Source organism: Octopus bimaculoides, chromosome 29, assembly GCF_046866305.1.
Source record: "Octopus bimaculoides isolate indiv1 chromosome 29, ASM4686630v1, whole genome shotgun sequence".
In the NCBI taxonomy this organism is placed as follows: domain Eukaryota; kingdom Metazoa; phylum Mollusca; class Cephalopoda; order Octopoda; family Octopodidae; genus Octopus; species Octopus bimaculoides.
Window position 1 is genome coordinate 8895835 of NC_142956.1, and position 18976 is coordinate 8914810.

The window sequence follows — 18976 nt, forward strand, 5'->3', positions numbered from 1 at the left end:
ATATATTTCGGCTATGTGCTTGATAAATGTCTGAAAGTTCTCCCACGAATTCCCACACTTCATATCGTAATAATCACGGTACATTGGCTCATCAATATGTGACCATTTCATGTTACCACATGATCCACTTTTATATTTCAGTCTACGTTTTATCCGTGACCAGAATGGGCCACATATCCGTGAAAATCGTAGTTCCTGGCTCCACATTTTCAATGATTGCAGCTTCTAACGTTTCAGCCTTTCTATCAGTTATAATGTTGCAGGTAGCCCTTTTTCTGAGTGACATCGTAAAAGCCTATCACACAAAACTTTTCAACCATTCTGCCAACCTCATATTTCCTCTTGAAAAGCAGGCTTTCATCCACTTGTACAACGTGGTTCAGTCCACCTAATTTTTTCTTATCTTTCAGTAACATGGCTGAACATATTTCTCGGCAGTATTCGTACCATTGAATGGCCGTGTCGTTGCTAATATTGTTTCAACTCATGGAACAAGTTACTGGCAATTCAGATATAAAGTCTGCTATTATTTGAAATAGTGTAAACACTGTCAAGTGGCATTTCTCTAAAAAAGTATTTTTCCTTATAGAGATTGTTTTACTGCATGAATTACATCGCCAAATAACTCCGTCAATAGCACGTTGAAAAGATTGAATTTTCATTTGACGACAAGTACATTCTTTTTTTTGTTTTTTTGTTTTTTGTGAAATTAATTTGTTTCCATAATTCAACACGGTGAAGACATTTTGGTAATATTGGCGAGAAGAGGTCAATGAAGAGGAAGAGCCGTTTACAGAGAGAGGTTGAAGAAAGAGGAATTGACCTCCCTCTACCAATTTGAAATGGAAAGACGGGCTTGGTTTTACCAGTTCCTCTTTCTTGACCTCTCTCTGTAAAGGGCTCGTCCTCTTTCTTGACCTCTTCCCGCCAATATTGTTCACAATTGAACTTAAGTTTTGAGTGTGCCACGCAAATTTTTCGAAGCCCATATTCCCAAAATGTCTTCACCTCGTGTTGAATTATGGAAAAGGTTAAAGGGGGGATATCTTTCTGGATTTTTTGAAAGAAAACAAATTAATTGCACAAAAAAAAAAAAAATCTACTTGTCGTTGTCAAATGAAAATTTTTGGTAAAAAGCGTGAAACTCGCAGTTCAACTTTCTGAGTAAATGCAAGATTTGGATTGTCCGCGTTTAGCTGTTATTTCTAGCATATCAAGTTTCCCTCAGTTTCTAATCCCAATGTGCACCTTTTTTAAAATTTATTTACGTTGTTTAGAAAATAAAAATTATCTTGTTCACAAAATTTAATTAAAAGAAAAAAATGTATGAAGTTAACAAAAACAGATAGTGTATTATTTTTATTCCTTCTACCTATCTACATTGTTTAGAAAAGAAAAAAGTAATTTTAAAAAAATTATTTACTTTGTTTAAAAGAAATTATTTACTAATTTGCATACGCGCACACGCGCACACATGTATTCATTTGCACGCGCGCCCGCGCGCACTTTTCGTAGGATCGACCACTCACGACTAGCTTGCGCGTTCGGGTCCGCTCTGCTTGAGTAGTACCCGTGTTGTTTATATATGTGGGTATATGGCAATTGAGAAACGTATTTTAAGAATTCTAAATGGATTTGTTATTATCAGCTGATTAAAAGAAATTCATTGAAAGGACATTGAACCGGAAGTCAACATCAATCAGGAATCACGTTTCAATGCGCATGCGTATCTGCTCTCTTGAAATATTTAATGCAGCGAGGACTAATTATCTCCCTTCACGTATCATTGTGGAGGCGCAATGGCCCAGTGGTTAGGGCAGCGGACTCGCGGTTTCGATTCCCAGACCGGGCGTTGTGAGTGTTTATTGAGCGAAAACACCTTTATGCCCCACGAGGCTCCGGCAGGGGATGGTGGCGAACCCTGCTGTACTCTTTCACCACAACTTTCTCTCTCACTCTTACTTCCTGTTGATTTAATCAGGTGAAGGTTGGAATAGAAACGTAAAGAGAGAGAGAGAAAGGGAGAGGGAAAGAGAAAGAGAGAGAGAAAAGAAAGAGGGAGAGAGAGAGAGAGAGAGACGGAGCAGAATGAGACTAGAGTAGGTCCAGCAGGGGTAAAGCGAGACAGAGAATGATTGACAGGAGATGGAAAAGGAAGTGATATAAAGGTTTACGGAAAGAGGGAGTCTATGAGACAAGAGAGAAAAAGAGGCGGGGCAATATGTAATGAGGTGTCAGGGAGAGGGAGGAAAGAGATGATGAGAGAGTGAGAGTAGGAGGGGGGACGAAAAAGCGGCGGAGAGAAAGAAATGGGGAAGAGATAAAGTGAATTGATTATATATGGTTACTGAGAGATGGAGAAATCAGGGAGGCGGGGTTATGCAATAATATATGAGAGAAAGAGAGAGAGGGGAGGATGAGGTAGCTATGTCCTTCCCAGATGCGAACATCAGGGCCACTGGCTGGGGTTTCTAGCATGGTTTCTATGTGTCTGAAAATGTTCTTTACTCTTATATGAAAAAGAACTGAAATTTGAAGGCCATTGGCTGGGGTTTCTAGCATGGTGTATGACCGTAGCTTCTTTAACTTCATATATAAATCCTTTTGTGTCCCTCAATTGTTATTCGATATAATGAATTTCGTGTCACTTGCTTATTGTTTCTAGCATAAAGAATGACCACATACGGGATTTTTTTTCAAGTCCTTCAACTTTCTATGTAAATCAATGCACATTTGGGAGCAACTGGCTGTTATATCTAGCATGGTATGACTTCATTGGAGAATATTTTGACAGTTGTGCTACACTTTTCTATGAAAAAGAATGCAAATTTTGCTGTTATTTCTAGCATGAAGTGAGGCCACCTTTAGCACAGTGTTTCACAGATCATTCTTAAAGTGTCCTTCAATTTTATACAAAAATCAATACAAATTTTAGAACACTTGGGTGTTGTCTCTAAAATGGTGTGAGATCCTGTTCAAACAGTAATTTTGTGTGTACTTCCATTTTATATGAAAAACAATTAATCCATTCGTTGTTGGTCTGGTTTTTCGGCTGTTAATTACCGTTGGTTGATCATTCTTGGCGTCACGCTCTGTATTTGCCACCTACAGCATGCAGAAATATGGTTGACTGTCAAAACTCCTTCTATATGAAACAAAGAATCACCAATTAATAAGTCTAAATTTATTCGTACATGGAAACAAATACAACAGTTGTTGATAACAGCTTCCCTGCATTATATCTCCCTCTATATCTACATTCTTGAGATAACTTACAGCTGTGATATTTTTAATACAAATAATTTCTTACGAATTTTGAATTTATGTTTCAAAAAGTTTAATCTGACAATGTGTCTTGACACCAATTTTGTTACATTTGTGAGGAGTCATAATATTGGCTATAAACACACTCACCAGTTGTTTGTGTCTATTTCACGCTAATCAGCAGCCTTCTCAATTCTATCGTGAAATATATTTTTGGTGAATATAATCAAACGTGAATAAGTCTCGAAAAAGGAAAAGAAATGGAATTTAGACAATCAACGACCAGTGAGTGTACCATTAGGCTTCAGAAATTACGATTTTGCCCAGATTTTTTTCAACCTCAAGCAGAATATTCAGACACGTTGTATGTAGAATATTATTGAAAATGAGGAAAGTTCATTTTCATTTTCATTTTCTTTTTTTTTTAATTTTTGGGAACTAATTAAGAAATCTGCACATAGAGTATATACATATGTAGAACTACATTCAGAAATATACATACACACACTCAGACATATTAAACACACAACAAACTGTAGTTACTGTAGAGAAAACATTCTCTCTTTTGGTAAAAAAAAAAAACTGTGCAAAAGCATCATATCTGTCCAGTGCTGCCACCTGTTGGGTTCCAAGACATCGATGTTTCTATCGCTTGAGCCATCAAAAATGTAAAATACCAAAGGAGGACTATTCTGGACAGACCTAACCAAGGTGTGGCTGTAACTAAAATACATTCAGCGACAGTAGACAGAATATAAATTATCTTTTACATACCATTTTTAAATCACTGGCACTCTAATCAAATTCCTCACACACACACACACACACACACACACACACACAGAGTCACTCACTCAGTGAGAATGATATGCTTTAATATATATATATATATATATATATATATATGCAGAAAGAGTGGTAACTATACAGTTTACCATTAGGAAGGTGAGAAATGAAAGAGATAGACAAATAGAGAGGCGTTTGCTGTTATTCCCACGGATTTTGAACCTTCAAAAGTAACTGAAAGGTAACTTCGAATATTGATGTATTTTTTCACACTGAATCCCAGTTTGTGATTAATTTATTTGGGAAACATTTTAGAAAATTGTTACAGAGGTTTAAAACTTGGTCATTTTTCCTAATCAGAAAACACGATTTGTACGTGATAGCTGTGGAAGCAAACATTAGAAGACAAAGTTTAAAACAAATTGAATGAAATATGTGAGAGATAATATATATATATATATATATATATATATATATATATATATATATATATATATATATATATATCGAGAGAGAGAGAGACATAAAAAGTGTAGTAAATTAGTAGAGAGTGGCTGATGGTGACAGAGAGAGAGTAGATCTTAAAGTTGAGTTATTTGTTACAGAATATATATATTTTTTTTTTTTTTTATCTACAGATGACTTCCTCTTCGAGATGATAATTGTCTTTTTTTATTATTATTATTATTTATGAATGATTTTGTTCAGGATGCAGATTTGTAAAGTGAAATTCATTTTTCTGGAAAAGCAACACAAATTCAGAGTTTTTCGGGGTTGTTTGATATGATTCATATAAAAGGCACATTGATATGATGCCTTTAAGGAACAAACAATTTACACATCACAAGTTCAGGGTCTGAAATTTTGTAAAGACAAACATTGGTCCAGAGTGTGTTCAGGCTTAGTTTCACAATATTTTATGACATCTTTCAGAAAAAATCTTCTGGAGCTGTCTTATGACCGTGGTGGAAGCTGAGGGTGGCTACTTTGAGTAAACTGCTGCCTCCCAGCCACAATCTAGTTGATATTTTGGGGTCTTTTAGTATACTTTTATTTTTGGATGGGATACTGTGGTTTGTGTTATATTTATGCAAACTGTCAAATTTAAGCCAAACACCCTACATGTATAAAGCCACATGTTGTTAAATTAATCAGACATAGAATAAATCACACAAGAAATAGATCACAGGTGAACTGGCTTTTGTTTAGAATTATCAGCTAAAGAATTATTTCGAGTTGTTAATACAGAAAGACTGGGTGTAGTTGTCCATCATGTAAATATGTCTGATAAGACAGGATAAGAGAGAAATGTTACATCTGTAACATCCAGCAAGTAAAGAGACATCTTTATATCTCTGACATTACTGAGACAAGACATGTTGCCTCTGTTACAGATGTCAAGTAAGAGAAAGAGAGCATTCTATTTACTGTTCCGTTCTTATAAAAATTTCTTAGCTAAGCTAGGTCAGAGTAACAAAAGATATTTTATAGGTTATCTAGGCTGAACTGAATTTAACCTCACATGTAGAAGAAGTGGATAAGTTTATCAAAGTGGAACAGAGTTGACAAAGGATAGTGAGAAATCTCCCAAACGCTTCTCAGTTTAATGAAAATCATCATAATTTGGATAATTCAAAACCTATCTCTGCAAAGTTTAATTTAAAGAAAACATTATTCAGAAACTAACAAGGAATCAGCCTGATGTGGGGCACTAAACTACACTTATGTCACACGTTCTTCTTTTGTGCTTTCTTCTCTTTTGTATTTGGGGGTCATTTTTTCTGTATATATTTGACAACTTTACAATATTCCTGAGCATAAAAAATTAATAATTTATGTTATTGTGTAACATAATTAATGAGTGAACCATTTAAAATACAATAAACAGGAAATATGCTGTAATTACAGGATGCGATATTCAAGAAAGAATAATGTGTAGGGTTATCAGGAGAAGTGGATTTGGTATAGAGGTCCTTACATTATGGGAAATAAATATGAGTGGGAGGTGAATATTGAAACAACAAAACAAAAAATCTCTACCCTTTTCCTTTCTCTCTCGTATGAATATGTTTGTGTTTTGTTAAGTTACAATTTTGATAGAAGGATTTACCACAAACATCACAATGATACGGTTTCTCTCCTGTATGGATACGTTTGTGTGTAGTTAAGGCACTATTTTGAGAGAATGATTTACCACAAATACCACAATTATATGGCTTCTCTCCCGTATGAATACGTTTGTGTTGTGTTAATGAACTACTTTCAGAGAATGATTTACCACAGATATCACAATATGGTTTCTCACCTGTATGAATACGTTTGTGTTGTGTTAACGAACTACTTACAGAGAATGTATTACCACAAATGTCACAATGATAGGGTTTCTCTCCTGTGTGAATACGTTTGTGTGCAGTTAAGGCACTATTTTGAGAAAATAATTTACCACAGATATCACAGTGATATGGCTTCTCTCCTGTATGAATACGCTTGTGTTGTGTTAATGAACTACTTTGAGAGAATGATTTACCACAAATATCACAATATGGCTTCTCACCTGTATGAACACGCCTGTGTGAAGTTAAGGCATTGCTTTGCGGGAATGACTTACCACAGTAATCACAATGATATGGTTTCTCTCCTGTATGAATGCGTTTGTGCCTTGGTAAGGCACTGTTTTCAGAGAATGATTTACCACAGATATCACAGTGATATGGCTTCTCTCCCGTATGAGTACGTTTGTGTACAGATAAATTGAAACTTTCAGAAAATGATTTACCACAGATCTCACAGTAATTTGGCTTCTCTCCTGTATGAATACGTTCGTGTCTCTTTAAAGCATAACTTTGAGAGAATGATTTACTACAGACATCACAATGATATGGTTTCTCTCCTGTATGAATACGTTTGTGTACAGATAGGTGAATACTTCGAGAGAATGATTTACCGCAGATATCACAATCATATGGTTTCTCACCTGTATGACTGAGTTTGTGTCTAGTTATGTCACTATTGTAAGTGAAAGATTTACCACAGATATCACAATGATATGGCTTCTCTCCTGTATGAATACGTTTGTGGGAAATTAGGTTACATTTGAGAGAGAAGACCTTTTTACAGATGTCACAGTCATAAGACAATTTTCTTTTCTCTTTCATTTGTTCAGAGGAAATCAATTCTTTAAGCTTCTCTCTCTTTTCCATTATTTTCTTCTCAAATCCCAGTTAAAATTTTTTCTTGTTTTATTCTTATACTTAATTCCTTACAAATACTTCTGCTGTTGTATTTCAATCCAGTGTTGCCTTTTTCTAGCAGCAATTACATAAATTTATCCAAGTTTCATCAGCACAGAAGCTCCTCTTCTTGACACTCCAGTCAGAGTTGTTCAGAAACTTGGCTAATAGTATTATTTCAGAGCAAATGTTTCACAGGAATTCTACGACAGAATTGCAGAAACAATGTCCTACTTCTGTTTTGTATAATATTCTCCTTTAGTCTTTAAAAAATGGTAAATATTGAGGACGTTTCTTCTGTTAAATCAATGGCATCTGATGTTCTGAAATTATATGGAAACAACAGTGTAAGATACAGAGGCTATGTCCACACATATCCATACAGTGTACATACACATATCCATACAGTGTACATACACACACAAGCATCTACATATTCATGTGTGTATATGCTTATGTATTTATACTTATATTTGTGTATGTGTATGGGTGTGAATCTGTGTGCTGTATGCGCAGATCTGATTCTACCTATGTCTCATAAATAATGCCTCTTTTATTTTTCAAAATTAAAACAAAGTTCTTATTTCATCTAAAATATTCTCTCCTTCATTTTCTACAATGCTCTTCCATCTCTGGCAGACTTGCAGAGCACTCTTGTCTGTGATGAAAAAATACTCCTCCAGTACTGTTCTCTCATGTGTCGATGAATGGTTGAATAACCAAATCCAAATGTGTAGGGAGGTCTTGGGATGTGCTAGAAACAACAGCCAATTCTCCCTTAAATTACACATTTTCTTCAGAAATTATTGATTTTTAAACAATTTTTAAATTGAAAATTGTTCTCTCATTGGTTTTAAGAGTGTCGGGAAAAAAAAGACACACACAAAAAAAAAAAAACAAATTGGCCAAAATCGGTTCCGAATGGGGTGGTGACAGTGAAAAAAAGCATGTCGTGAATTTACAAAAGTTTTTCTTACAAATTTCTTTGTATTGGGTTGGTTACATAATTATTGAAGCTTTTTTTTTCTTCAAAAATTTTATTCAACAAAAACAACAACAACAACATGTAACAAAAACATCTTTAAATGATTATTCTGGAGCATATTCACCATCCACTTCAATTACTGCTTCCCATTTGCTTGGCAGACGGTCAGACCATCATTTAAAGATGCTTTTGTTAAATAAAATTTGTTGAAAAAAAAGTCGCAATAATTACGCACCAACCCAATAATCATAATCTACACTGTTTGAAGGTATTCTCCTGAAAGTTATAAAGGGGCAGATGTCGGGTCGTGTGAATTTACCAAAACTCCTCTGCCAATTCCTCCGGAAGAATTTTTTCCAACGAATCTTTAGGTAGACTCAATCTACAGGATCTAAGAGATTATTTGTTGAAAGTTTTAGTAAAAAGTATCTATTTTCTGGAAGTTATGAGACAACAAATTCGGGGTGGGGATACACATCTAGACATGATTTTGCAATTCTTTTCTCTACTTTGTCTTTTTAGTACAAAATGAAACGTAATTTTTCCTTTTCCAAACTTGGCAACGATGGGCAGTGTAGAAGGAAGCTTCTACAGATAGAAACAGACACCAAACCCACACAATTCATAGACATCTCTCTTCCATACCTAGAAATAGCAGCCAAATACCACACAATTCATAGACATCTCTCTTCCATAGCCAGAAATAGCAGCCAAATCCCGCACAAATCAAGAATATTTCTCATTCATAAATAGAAATAGCAGCCAAATCCCGTATAAATCATAGATATCTCTCTCCCATAAATAGAAATAGCAGCCAAATCCCGCACAAATCAAGGACATCACTCATTCATAAATAAAAATAGCAGCCAAATCCCGTATAAATCATAGACATCTCTCTCCCATAAATAGAAATAGCAGCCAAATCCCGCACAAATCAAGGACATCACTCATTCATAAATAGAAATAGCAGCCAAATCCCGTATAAATCATAGACATCTCTCTCCCATAAATAGAAATAGCAGCCAAATCCCGCACAAATCAAGGACATCACTGATTCATAAATAGAAATAGCAGCCAAATCCCGTATAAATCATAGATATCTCTCTCCCATAAATAGAAATAGCAGCCAAATCCCGCATAATTCAGACATCTCATGTCCATAGACACAAAGAATTAAGGCGCCAAAAAGCGAAAGTCTCCAGAATTAAAAACAGAATATTTTCATTAATACTTACGCAAATGTCTCATAAAGGATCGTGTTGTTTATATATGTGGGTATATGGCAATTGAGAAACGTATTTTAAGAATTCTAAAGGGATTTATTATTATCAGCTGATTAAAAGAAATCCATTCAAAGGACATTGAACCGGAAGTCAGCATCAATTAGGATTCACGTTTCAATGCGCATGCGTATCTCCCTATCAAGTATTTCAGACGGCAAACACTAATTATCTCCCTTCAACGACCAGAATAATGAATCCAGTCGTTGTGGCTCCAATTTTTAAAGAGTTGTTTACAGTTTCTTAAATTTTCTCGACGCCCCCCTCTTCCCTGCCTTTTATAGCAGAGAATCACATGGTTTACTGTCGATATTCCTTCTATATCTAATAGGAAATCACCAGTTATTGAATCGAGATTTATTCATACATGAAAACAAATACAATAGTTAAGTTTCCCAGCCCTATATTTTACATCACTCCATCTTTATTCTTTTATATGTGTCAGTCATTTGACTGCAGCCATGCTGGAGCACCACCTTCAGATAACTTACCTCCGTGATATTTATGATACAAATAATTTCTTTCAGAGTTTGAATTTATTTTGTGTGGCATATATAGATGCTTGCCCATATATAGATGCCCATATATAGATGCCCATATATCGATGCCCATATATAGATGCTTGCCCATTCTTTATAACACCTATGATATCAACACTATAAGGTTAAATAAATTGAAGTTAAATGCGCATCTTCCGAAGTAATCCAAAGTTTATTCCCTAAATAGAAAGGGTTTTATGGAATTCCTTTAAGGTCTATAAACACACACATATATACAGGCAAACCTCGGTTTTCAAAAATAATGTGGAAAAATAAAAATCAAGTGAAGTCATTTTGCTCGACTTGATGTCTGTCCACCACAAATACTGGAATCATAATATAATTAGAAAACTGTTAAAAGCACATCAAATTATATAACAGTAAAATAAACAAGAATAAAAGCATATAAAATCATATTAAAATATGCACAGATACACACCATAAAGTAGTGTAGCTTAGTGAATGAAATCTTAAAATCAGTTGTGTTGTCTTATATATCAGTCTTTCAGAGCTCATATTACACTGTAGTTCCAATATCTACCATTATGCGTCTTTGTCACTCGTGATTCCTGCGATTGTTTTGAATTCAGTTTTGTTTACATCTGGTTATTGGCTACTTTCTCATTCATTTGTGACTTTATTTTTTTGCCCCCCCCCCCCCTGGCTCCTACGAAAATTCATAGTGAAACTGGTTAAGTGCTGGAAGATAAACTGGCGATGATAAAATGCCATAAAAAGGTGAAAAAGTGGTAGCAACTGCACAATCTTTTGGGATGAGTCAGACAACTGTATCGATGACCGTACATAAGAATAAGATTTTAGCACATACTGTACTGTATAGAAAAATAAAATTTAGTTGTTTGCAAGCTTAAAATAGGTTTTTATTAACCATGTATTATTGAAGTCATATTTCCTGGAACCAATTAATGATGTAGGGTGAGCTATGTGTGTGTGCTCTCAACTGCCAAAATTGTCACCTCATTTCTAGTTCCCCTCTCCCTCAATTGTTACAGATGTTGCCAACTTCCCTTCCACAGACACTATAAGACCATGACTCCTCCTGCCAGTTACAGCAGCCTCAAGTGCCACCTTGATGCATAAGATCCTTCAAAATAATTCTAGTTCAGTCTCACATTTTCTCCTAAATGTGACTCGCCATGTAGCTCCTCCACAACAACCTGACCTACTTCCCTGACAGACTTACCCCTACCTACCTTAGAGGAGCAACATCTTCCCTCCCTGGGTTTCTTCATTTGTGAACTACTCTCAGTAGTGCCAGTGACATGAGAAAGGACACAGTACAGTGTGAAAAGATGTTAGCATTAGGAAATACATCCAGCCATAGAAACCATGTCAAAGCAGACACTGGAAACCAATGCAGTCCTTGACTCATTTGACGCTTGTCAAACCGTCCGACCCATGCCAGCATGGAACAGAGACGTTAAATGATGATGAAATGTGTGTAATATCGATAGCAATATACTGAAAGATAAAGGAACATATGAATATTAGGGCCAGAAATACTTCGTATAAGAGATAAAATTATATGATGCCTTTAAGCAGCAAACATTTTACACATCACAAGATCAGTGTCTGCAACTTTGTGAATATAAACATTGGTACACAGGGTGTTCAGGTAACATTTCAAGATATTTTTTTATGTCTCCTTCATTCAGGAAAAACTTTAAATATTGGTGAACAGTCAATCGTATGAGAGAGTTGAATAAAATTAATCTAACATGAAAGACTGGAAGCCATCTGAATATAGGACCATCTCATATGTTCACATTACAAAGACTTTCTCATATTCGTTCTCCATATTTAGTTTCCTTTCTTATTTGCCCTTCCATGCCTCTTTATTTTCAATCATACAATGCAAGCATGACATTATCCTTCTGCACACACATCCCCCCCACAACTCTATTTTCTCGGCTCCACTATCCTGCAAAACAGAATACTTCAGATTTTTGCTCCTGAACCTGTAGAATATTGGCTTACCTGTTATCTTTTCTGTTTTTCTTCCTTGCTATACACCTGTCTCCTAGCATTTCTTCATGCTCCAAGCTGTCCCCGTTCATTCAAACCCTTCAAGATGTCTCTGCTTTTATAGTTCTGTATACTTCCTTGTTCAACCATTACATCACCCTTCACCTGCCCCGCATTTTGCATCAGTCACAGATTTGTCCTGTATCTCTACATGAGATGCCTCATAGGAACTTCCAGTTGTCCTTTATCTCCTCCTTTTCATCCAAGGCCTTAATTAGTACATCACATCTCCAACTGTTTTAACGATCCCTAAGATTCTAGGAAATCTCTCAGACCTTCAAGCCCTAAGTCTCAAATCACTAACTGCCAACCTATGTTGTTAAATCCATTCTTTATCAGGGAAGAACTGTGCATTCACAATTATCTGCCTATCTTGCTTTCTAGTGAGGATGTAGCCAATCTGACTTGTGTGTCACCAGATTCATAGCTGATCAAGAGTCTGGTAGGTTACCCTGAGTTCTGAAGTTAGGGGTGACAAAAACAGGGTGAGGTTGAGAGTAAGGATCTCCTCCAATAAGCTTATTCTCAGTTCTATGAAAATGATCTTAATCTGGACCTCTGAAATCTAATCTCAGAAAAGTTTAATTGGAGGAAACCATTATTGAGACACTCACAAGGAATCAGTCTGGGGTGGGGCACTAAACTATACTTATGCCTCATATTCTTCCTTTCTGGTCTCTTCTGCTTTTTTTTAGCTCTGGAAACTTCTCTAATCAACCATTATGTCACCTTTCACCTGGCTGGCATATTTAATGAGTGAAGCAATTAAAAGACAACAAACAATCAATATACTGTAATTACAGGATGCGATATTCAAGAAAGAATAATGTATAGGGTTATGAGGAGGAGATTTGCTATAAGAGGTCCTTACATCATGAAAAGGAAACTGCATGAGTAGACAAGAAAGGAATGGGAGGTGAATATTGCAAAAACAAAACAGAAACAACTAAAATTTTGAGAAAGAATTTAGTCATGATTTTCATTGCAAAAAACACAAGAATATTAAATATACGAAACAAGGAACTATAGAAATATCAAATATACGGAACAAGGAACTATAGAAATATCAAATATACGAAACAAGGAACTATAGAAACTACCCTTTTCCTTTCACCCCTGTATGAATATGTTTGTGTCTTGTTAAGTGACTATTTTGAGAGAATGATTTGTCACAGATGTCGCAATGATATGGGCTCACACCTGTATGAATACGTTTGTGTGTATGTAAGTCATTATTTTGAGAGAATGATTTACCACAGATATCACAGTGATATGGCTTCTCTCCTGTATGAATACGTACGTGTTTTGTTAAGTTACTACTTCGAGAAAATGATTTACCACAGATATCACAGTGATATGGTTTCTCTCCTGTATGAGTACGTACATGTTTTGTAACAGCACTATTTTCAGAAAATGATTTACCACAGATATTACAACAATATGGCTTCTCTCCTGTATGAATATGTTTGTGTCTTGTTAACTCACTATTTTGAGAGAATGATTTACCACAGACATCACAATGATACGGTTTCTCTCCTGTATGGATACGTATGTGTCTTGTTAAGTCACCATTTTGAGAGAATGATTTACCACAAATATCGCAATGATGGGGTGTCTCTCCTGTATGAATATATTTATGTGTAGATAAGTGACCACTTCTAGAGAATGATTTACCACAGATGTCACAATGAAAAAGTTTCTCTCCTGTATGAATACGTTTGTGTGCAGTTAACGGACTAATTTGAGAGAATGATTTACCACAGATATCACAGTGGTAGGGCTTCTCTCCTGTATGAATTCGTATGTGTTTTCTTAAGGTACCATTATCAGAGAATGATTTACCACAGATATCACAGTGATATGGCTTCTCTCCAGTATGAATATATTTGTGTCTTGATAAGTGACTACTGCTAGAGAATGATTTACCACAGGTATCACAATGATATGGTTTCTCTCCCGTATGAATGTATTTGTGTCTAGATAAGCTACTATTTCGAGAGAATGGTTTACCACAGATATCACAACAATATGGTTTCTCTCCTGTATGAATATGTTTGTGCATAATTAGGTTACTTTTTCGAGAGAAGGACTTTCTACAGATATCACAATCATATGAGGTCATCTCTTTTCTCATGTGTTAAGAGGAAAAATCAATTCTATAATTTTCTCTCTTTTCTTTTACTTTTTCTCTCAAATCCCAGTCAATATATTTTTCTTGCTTTTGTTTTTATACTTTATTCCTTACATACACTTCTACTACAGGATTTCCCTCTAGTGTAGTCTTTGTTCAGCAAAACGTCTGTAAATTTATCCAAGTTTTAGTGATACATACGCTCCAGTTCTTGACATACTAGTCAGTGATGTTGAGAAATTTGGTTAATATCAATATTTTAGAGCAAATGTTTCACAGGAATTCTTCCACAGATTTGTAGAAACAATGTTATACATCTCTTTTATATAATATTTTCGCTTAGTCTTTCAAATGTGGTAGATATTGAGGATGCTTCTTCTGTCATCTGATGTTCTGAAATTATAGTGTAAAGAACAGTGTAAAATGTAGAGGCAACTTAAAAAATACTAATTCATTTCTATTGAGATAAACTGTAGAAACAAACATTTCTTTTAACAACTGAGCTGGATGCCAACAGTTCCATGAAGAAGTGCCAATCTCTCAAAGAAGATGGAAGATGTGGAAGCAGGACACCCAAGAAGACATGGGATGAAGTGCCGATGAGCAAACTCAGGATGCTGAACCCTTCAGGTGATATGATAAAGACCAAGATACCTGGCACCTCGCTGCACTCAAGAAGACCCATTCTCCAAGGGAGAAGTATTCAGACTCGTCCCTCTGATGGCTAAAAGCACATTTGTCTGTTCTTCACAAAAGCGGACTTGCACTGTCAAAGTGCCACCACATTAAAGTGCCTGTGCAGTGCCACATAAAGGCATCGTGTGGAATGTGAAGTGGTTGGCACTAGGAAGGGCATCTAGCTGTAGATACCATCACAAATCAGACTGGTGTGTGCTGCAGCTCCCCTTCTCAAACCGTCCAACCCATTTTATCATGGACAACATACATTAAAAGATGAGGATGAACTTAATTCATTAAAATTGACATCATAGGATCCTGTGTGAAGCTTCCATACTTGCAAACTACACTGACACCTTCCCATTGTGTAACAGTTTGAAAAGAAAAACTACAGAATGGTGGACACTAACATTAGTCTTTCTCCAGAAATATAACTTGACATTGTTGTTTAGATCCCAGTCAGTTCTGACAGGAACAGACATGTAATTATGAACTTTCCATCCATGAACATCCTGTCTATTTCTGTAATCTTTCATATTTCTGACTGGAAGGGAAAATTGAAGGGAATTGCGCTGTTATTTCTAGCAGGTTGTATGATCACATGGTTAGTCGCAGGACCTACAATTTTAATGACAGATCAAACAAGAATAAACATTGATGAAAAAGGCAGACTGTATGACGCATGTGTACGAACAGCCATGCTACGTGGCAGTGAAACTTGGGCCAGGACTGCTGAGGACATGCGTAGGCTCGCAAGAAATGAAGCCAGTATGCTCCAATGGATGTGTAATGTCAGTGTGCATACACGACAGAGTGTAAGTGCCTTGAGAGAAAAGTTGAACCTAAGAAGCATCAGTTGTGGTGTGCAAGAGAGACGACTGCGCTGGTATGGTCATGTGGCGAGAATGGATGAGGATAGCTGTGTGAAAAAGTGCCACACCCTAACAGTTGAGGGAACTCGTGGAAGAGGTAGGCCCAGGAAGACCTGGGCTGAGGTGGTGAAGCACGACCTCTGAATTTTAGGCCTCACCGAGGCAATGACCAGTGACCAGGACCTTTGGAAATATGCAGTACGTGAGAAGACCCAGCAAGGCAAGTGAGAGCATAATCTGTGACCTCTGCCAGAAGTGTAGCCAGGTCTCTTATTCGTATCTTTACTTCATTGGACACTAAAAACTCTGCTTGTGAAGACCTGTTGAGGAAAGTGAATTGAAATCGAAATCGAACCAAATTCGACGACTGGCACCCATGCCAACCTCTCCTTCATTGGACATGAAACTCTGCTTGCGAAGACCTGTTGGGGCCCATGAAATCGAAATTGTTATTGAACCATATTCGATGACCAGCACCTGTGCCAGTGGAGCACTAACATCACTAACTGAGCGTGATCATTGCCAGAGCAGCTGTCTGGCTTCCGTGCTAGTGGCCCGTAAATAGCAACATTTGACCGTGATCGTTACCAGTGTCGCCTTACTGGCACATTAGAAAATCATTCGAGCGAGGTCTTTGCCAGTGCCGCTGGACTGGCTCCTGTGCAGGTGGCACATAAAAAACACCATTTTGTGCACGGCCGTTGCCAGTACCACGTGACTGGCCCTCGTACCGGTGGCATGTAAAAGCACCCACTACACTCTCGGAGTGGTTGGTGTTAGGAAGAGCATCCAGCTGTAGAAACTCTGTCAGATCACATTGGAGCCTGGTGCAGCCATCCGGTTCACCAGTCAAATCGTCCAACCCATGCTAGCATGGAAAGTGGACGTTAAATGATGATGATGGACAACTGAATTAGAAAAACAAACAAAAAATTTTAACAACTTTGCTTTCCATCCAAGTGATTTGAAGTTCGGTCCCACAGAGCAGCACCTTGAGCAAGTCTCTTCTTTAATAGCATCAGTGCACATCTAAACTAAAGCCATCTGAATGGATTTGATAGACAGAAAATGAAAGAAGGTTGTCCTCTGTGTCTCTTCATATCACTTAACACATCGACATAAAAATATGTGCAGACATGGAGAAAAAATTTTAAAGGGTGTTTTTTCTTGGGGGGGGGGGAGTCTTGCCCAGATTTTTACAGGAATAAAAGGAAAAGTATAAAAGACTGAATTCCACCAAACCCATTTTCTTCTGCCCCACTTCTTTCTTTCTCTGTTTCGTTCGTGAAGTTGCCAGGTAAAAATTTATAGGCGAAAGTAAAGAATACGTACACCCAGTGATTAGGGGTTGTACCTAGTTTACCTGCGCTAATTTATATTCTATTATACAACCAAACAACAAAATCATCCATTTACTTTAATCGTTTTACGACGTTATACAACATTATACCCAAGAATTGTAATGGTGTTCGGTGGAGATCAGATTTTCCTAACTTTTTCATAAAAGGCCTCCCCCATCATTTAGAAATGCGTCGTGAAGATAACCTGAAAAGATCCCCTTCAAAGCAAATAATATCCAACTTATGTGGATGAGCTGTTTCGACACTCCACCTTATTTTTCAACATAATTTTGAATCAACAAGGATGAGGAAATAGAGACCACGTTTTTATATTCTCCGTAACACGCATTCTTTTCACGCAAAATTCCTATCTAATCCGTATCTACACCATATGAAACATTCTTCCAGATAATTTAATTTCAAATTCCCCATTTTTCAGAATGTTATGAAGAAACAAATTACTAATTGTTAGGGTACACATCGATAAATTAAAATAAAGAACTGGTTTCCAAACATTTCGGGGGTTGGAGTGTAATTGAGAATATTTCTCATGCAACAACGGAGGGCAGAAGGTAGCATGCACAACTAGAAATAGCAGCCAAATCCCGCCTAATTCATAGACATCTCTCTCCCAAAAATAGAAATAGCAGCCAAATCCCGAATAATTCATCGACATCTCTCGCCCATAGCTAGAAATAGCAGCCAAATCCCGAATAATTCATAGACACCTCTCGCCCATAGCTAGAAATAGCAGCCAAATCCCGCATAATTCAGTCATCTCTCTACCATAGCTAGAAATAGCAGCCAAATCTCACACAAATCATGGACATTTCTCATTCATAAATAGAAATAGCAGCCAAATACCGCACAAATCAAGGACATCTCTCTTCCATAAAACATAGAAAAGAAACAAAGAATTAAGGCGCCAAAAAGCGAAAGTCTCCAGAATTAAAAACAGAATATTTTCATTAATACTTACGCAAATGTCTTATAAAGGATCGTGTTGTTTATATATGTGTGTATAAAGTGGTAGTCGAGATCTGGATTCTAAGAATTCTAAATGGATTTATTATTATCAGCTGATTAAAAGAAATTCATTGAAAGGACATTGAATCAGAAGTCAATATCAATTAGGAATCACGTTTCAATGCGCATGCGTGTCTCCTCCCTATCAAATATTCAAAGCAGCCAAGTCTGATTATCTCCCTTCAACCACCAGAATAATTCTGTTGATTTCTGGGTTTTCGGCCACAGCAACAATTAATCCATTCATTCTGTTGTTCACAGTTCTGTTAACTTTTCTTGACGCCCCCCTCTTCCCTACCTTTTATAGCAGAGAAAAGAACAGAATTCCAGCAACGGCCTGCGAAGCAGGGAACAATTTTTGGATCTATTTTAAAACGGGGGCCACATTTTTCATTAATGTTTTACGTAGTGTTTTTGGTACCGAAAGACTTTCAAACTTCGTATACTTATCTATTTTGTGTTATAGAACAGAAAATTATTTTTGTATTCGAATTTATTTCATGTAAAAAATTGTCTTATTTCGATAATTTCAACCAATCACTGACAAGTATTCAGTTGTTTATATTTACTCCTTTGGCTGATTAAGCGATGTAAAGCGTATTTAATCTCCATACCATCGTTTTATTTGCTTTTTTCATTTTAAATTAGCTTTAACCCTAACCCTAACCCTAGGGTTAGGGTTAGGGTTAATTGTTTCAGAATCGTTTGTTTATGTAGTCAGCACTTAATGTATATCGGCTGAATGGACGTCAGTGATTGGTTGAAATTACAGAAATACGACAACTTTAACATGGAATAA

At 36.5% G+C, this 18976-nt stretch overlaps 1 protein-coding gene across 4 annotated transcripts; it reads right to left on the minus strand.

Annotated features, from left to right (window-relative positions):
* Window positions 1–4712: 4712 nt before the first annotated feature.
* Window positions 4713–18551, minus strand: LOC106881464 (uncharacterized). Of its 4 annotated transcripts, XM_089345175.1 has the most exons (3): window positions 18131–18551; window positions 13245–14654; window positions 4713–7196 (listed from the first exon to the last, which is right to left on the minus strand). In XM_089345175.1, exons 2-3 carry the CDS (start codon window positions 14262–14264, stop codon window positions 6087–6089), a joined length of 2130 nt encoding a protein of 709 aa, XP_089201301.1. In that variant the 5' UTR covers window positions 14265–14654; window positions 18131–18551; the 3' UTR covers window positions 4713–6086. The 4 variants fall into 4 exon arrangements, with proteins under 4 accessions (XP_089201301.1, XP_089201299.1, XP_089201298.1 ...); XM_089345173.1 differs by lacking the exons at window positions 13245–14654; window positions 18131–18551 and adding an exon at window positions 12083–13231 and having other exon boundaries at window positions 4713–7603; XM_089345172.1 differs by lacking the exons at window positions 13245–14654; window positions 18131–18551 and adding an exon at window positions 9501–10105 and having other exon boundaries at window positions 4713–7603.
* Window positions 18552–18976: the final 425 nt, after the last annotated feature.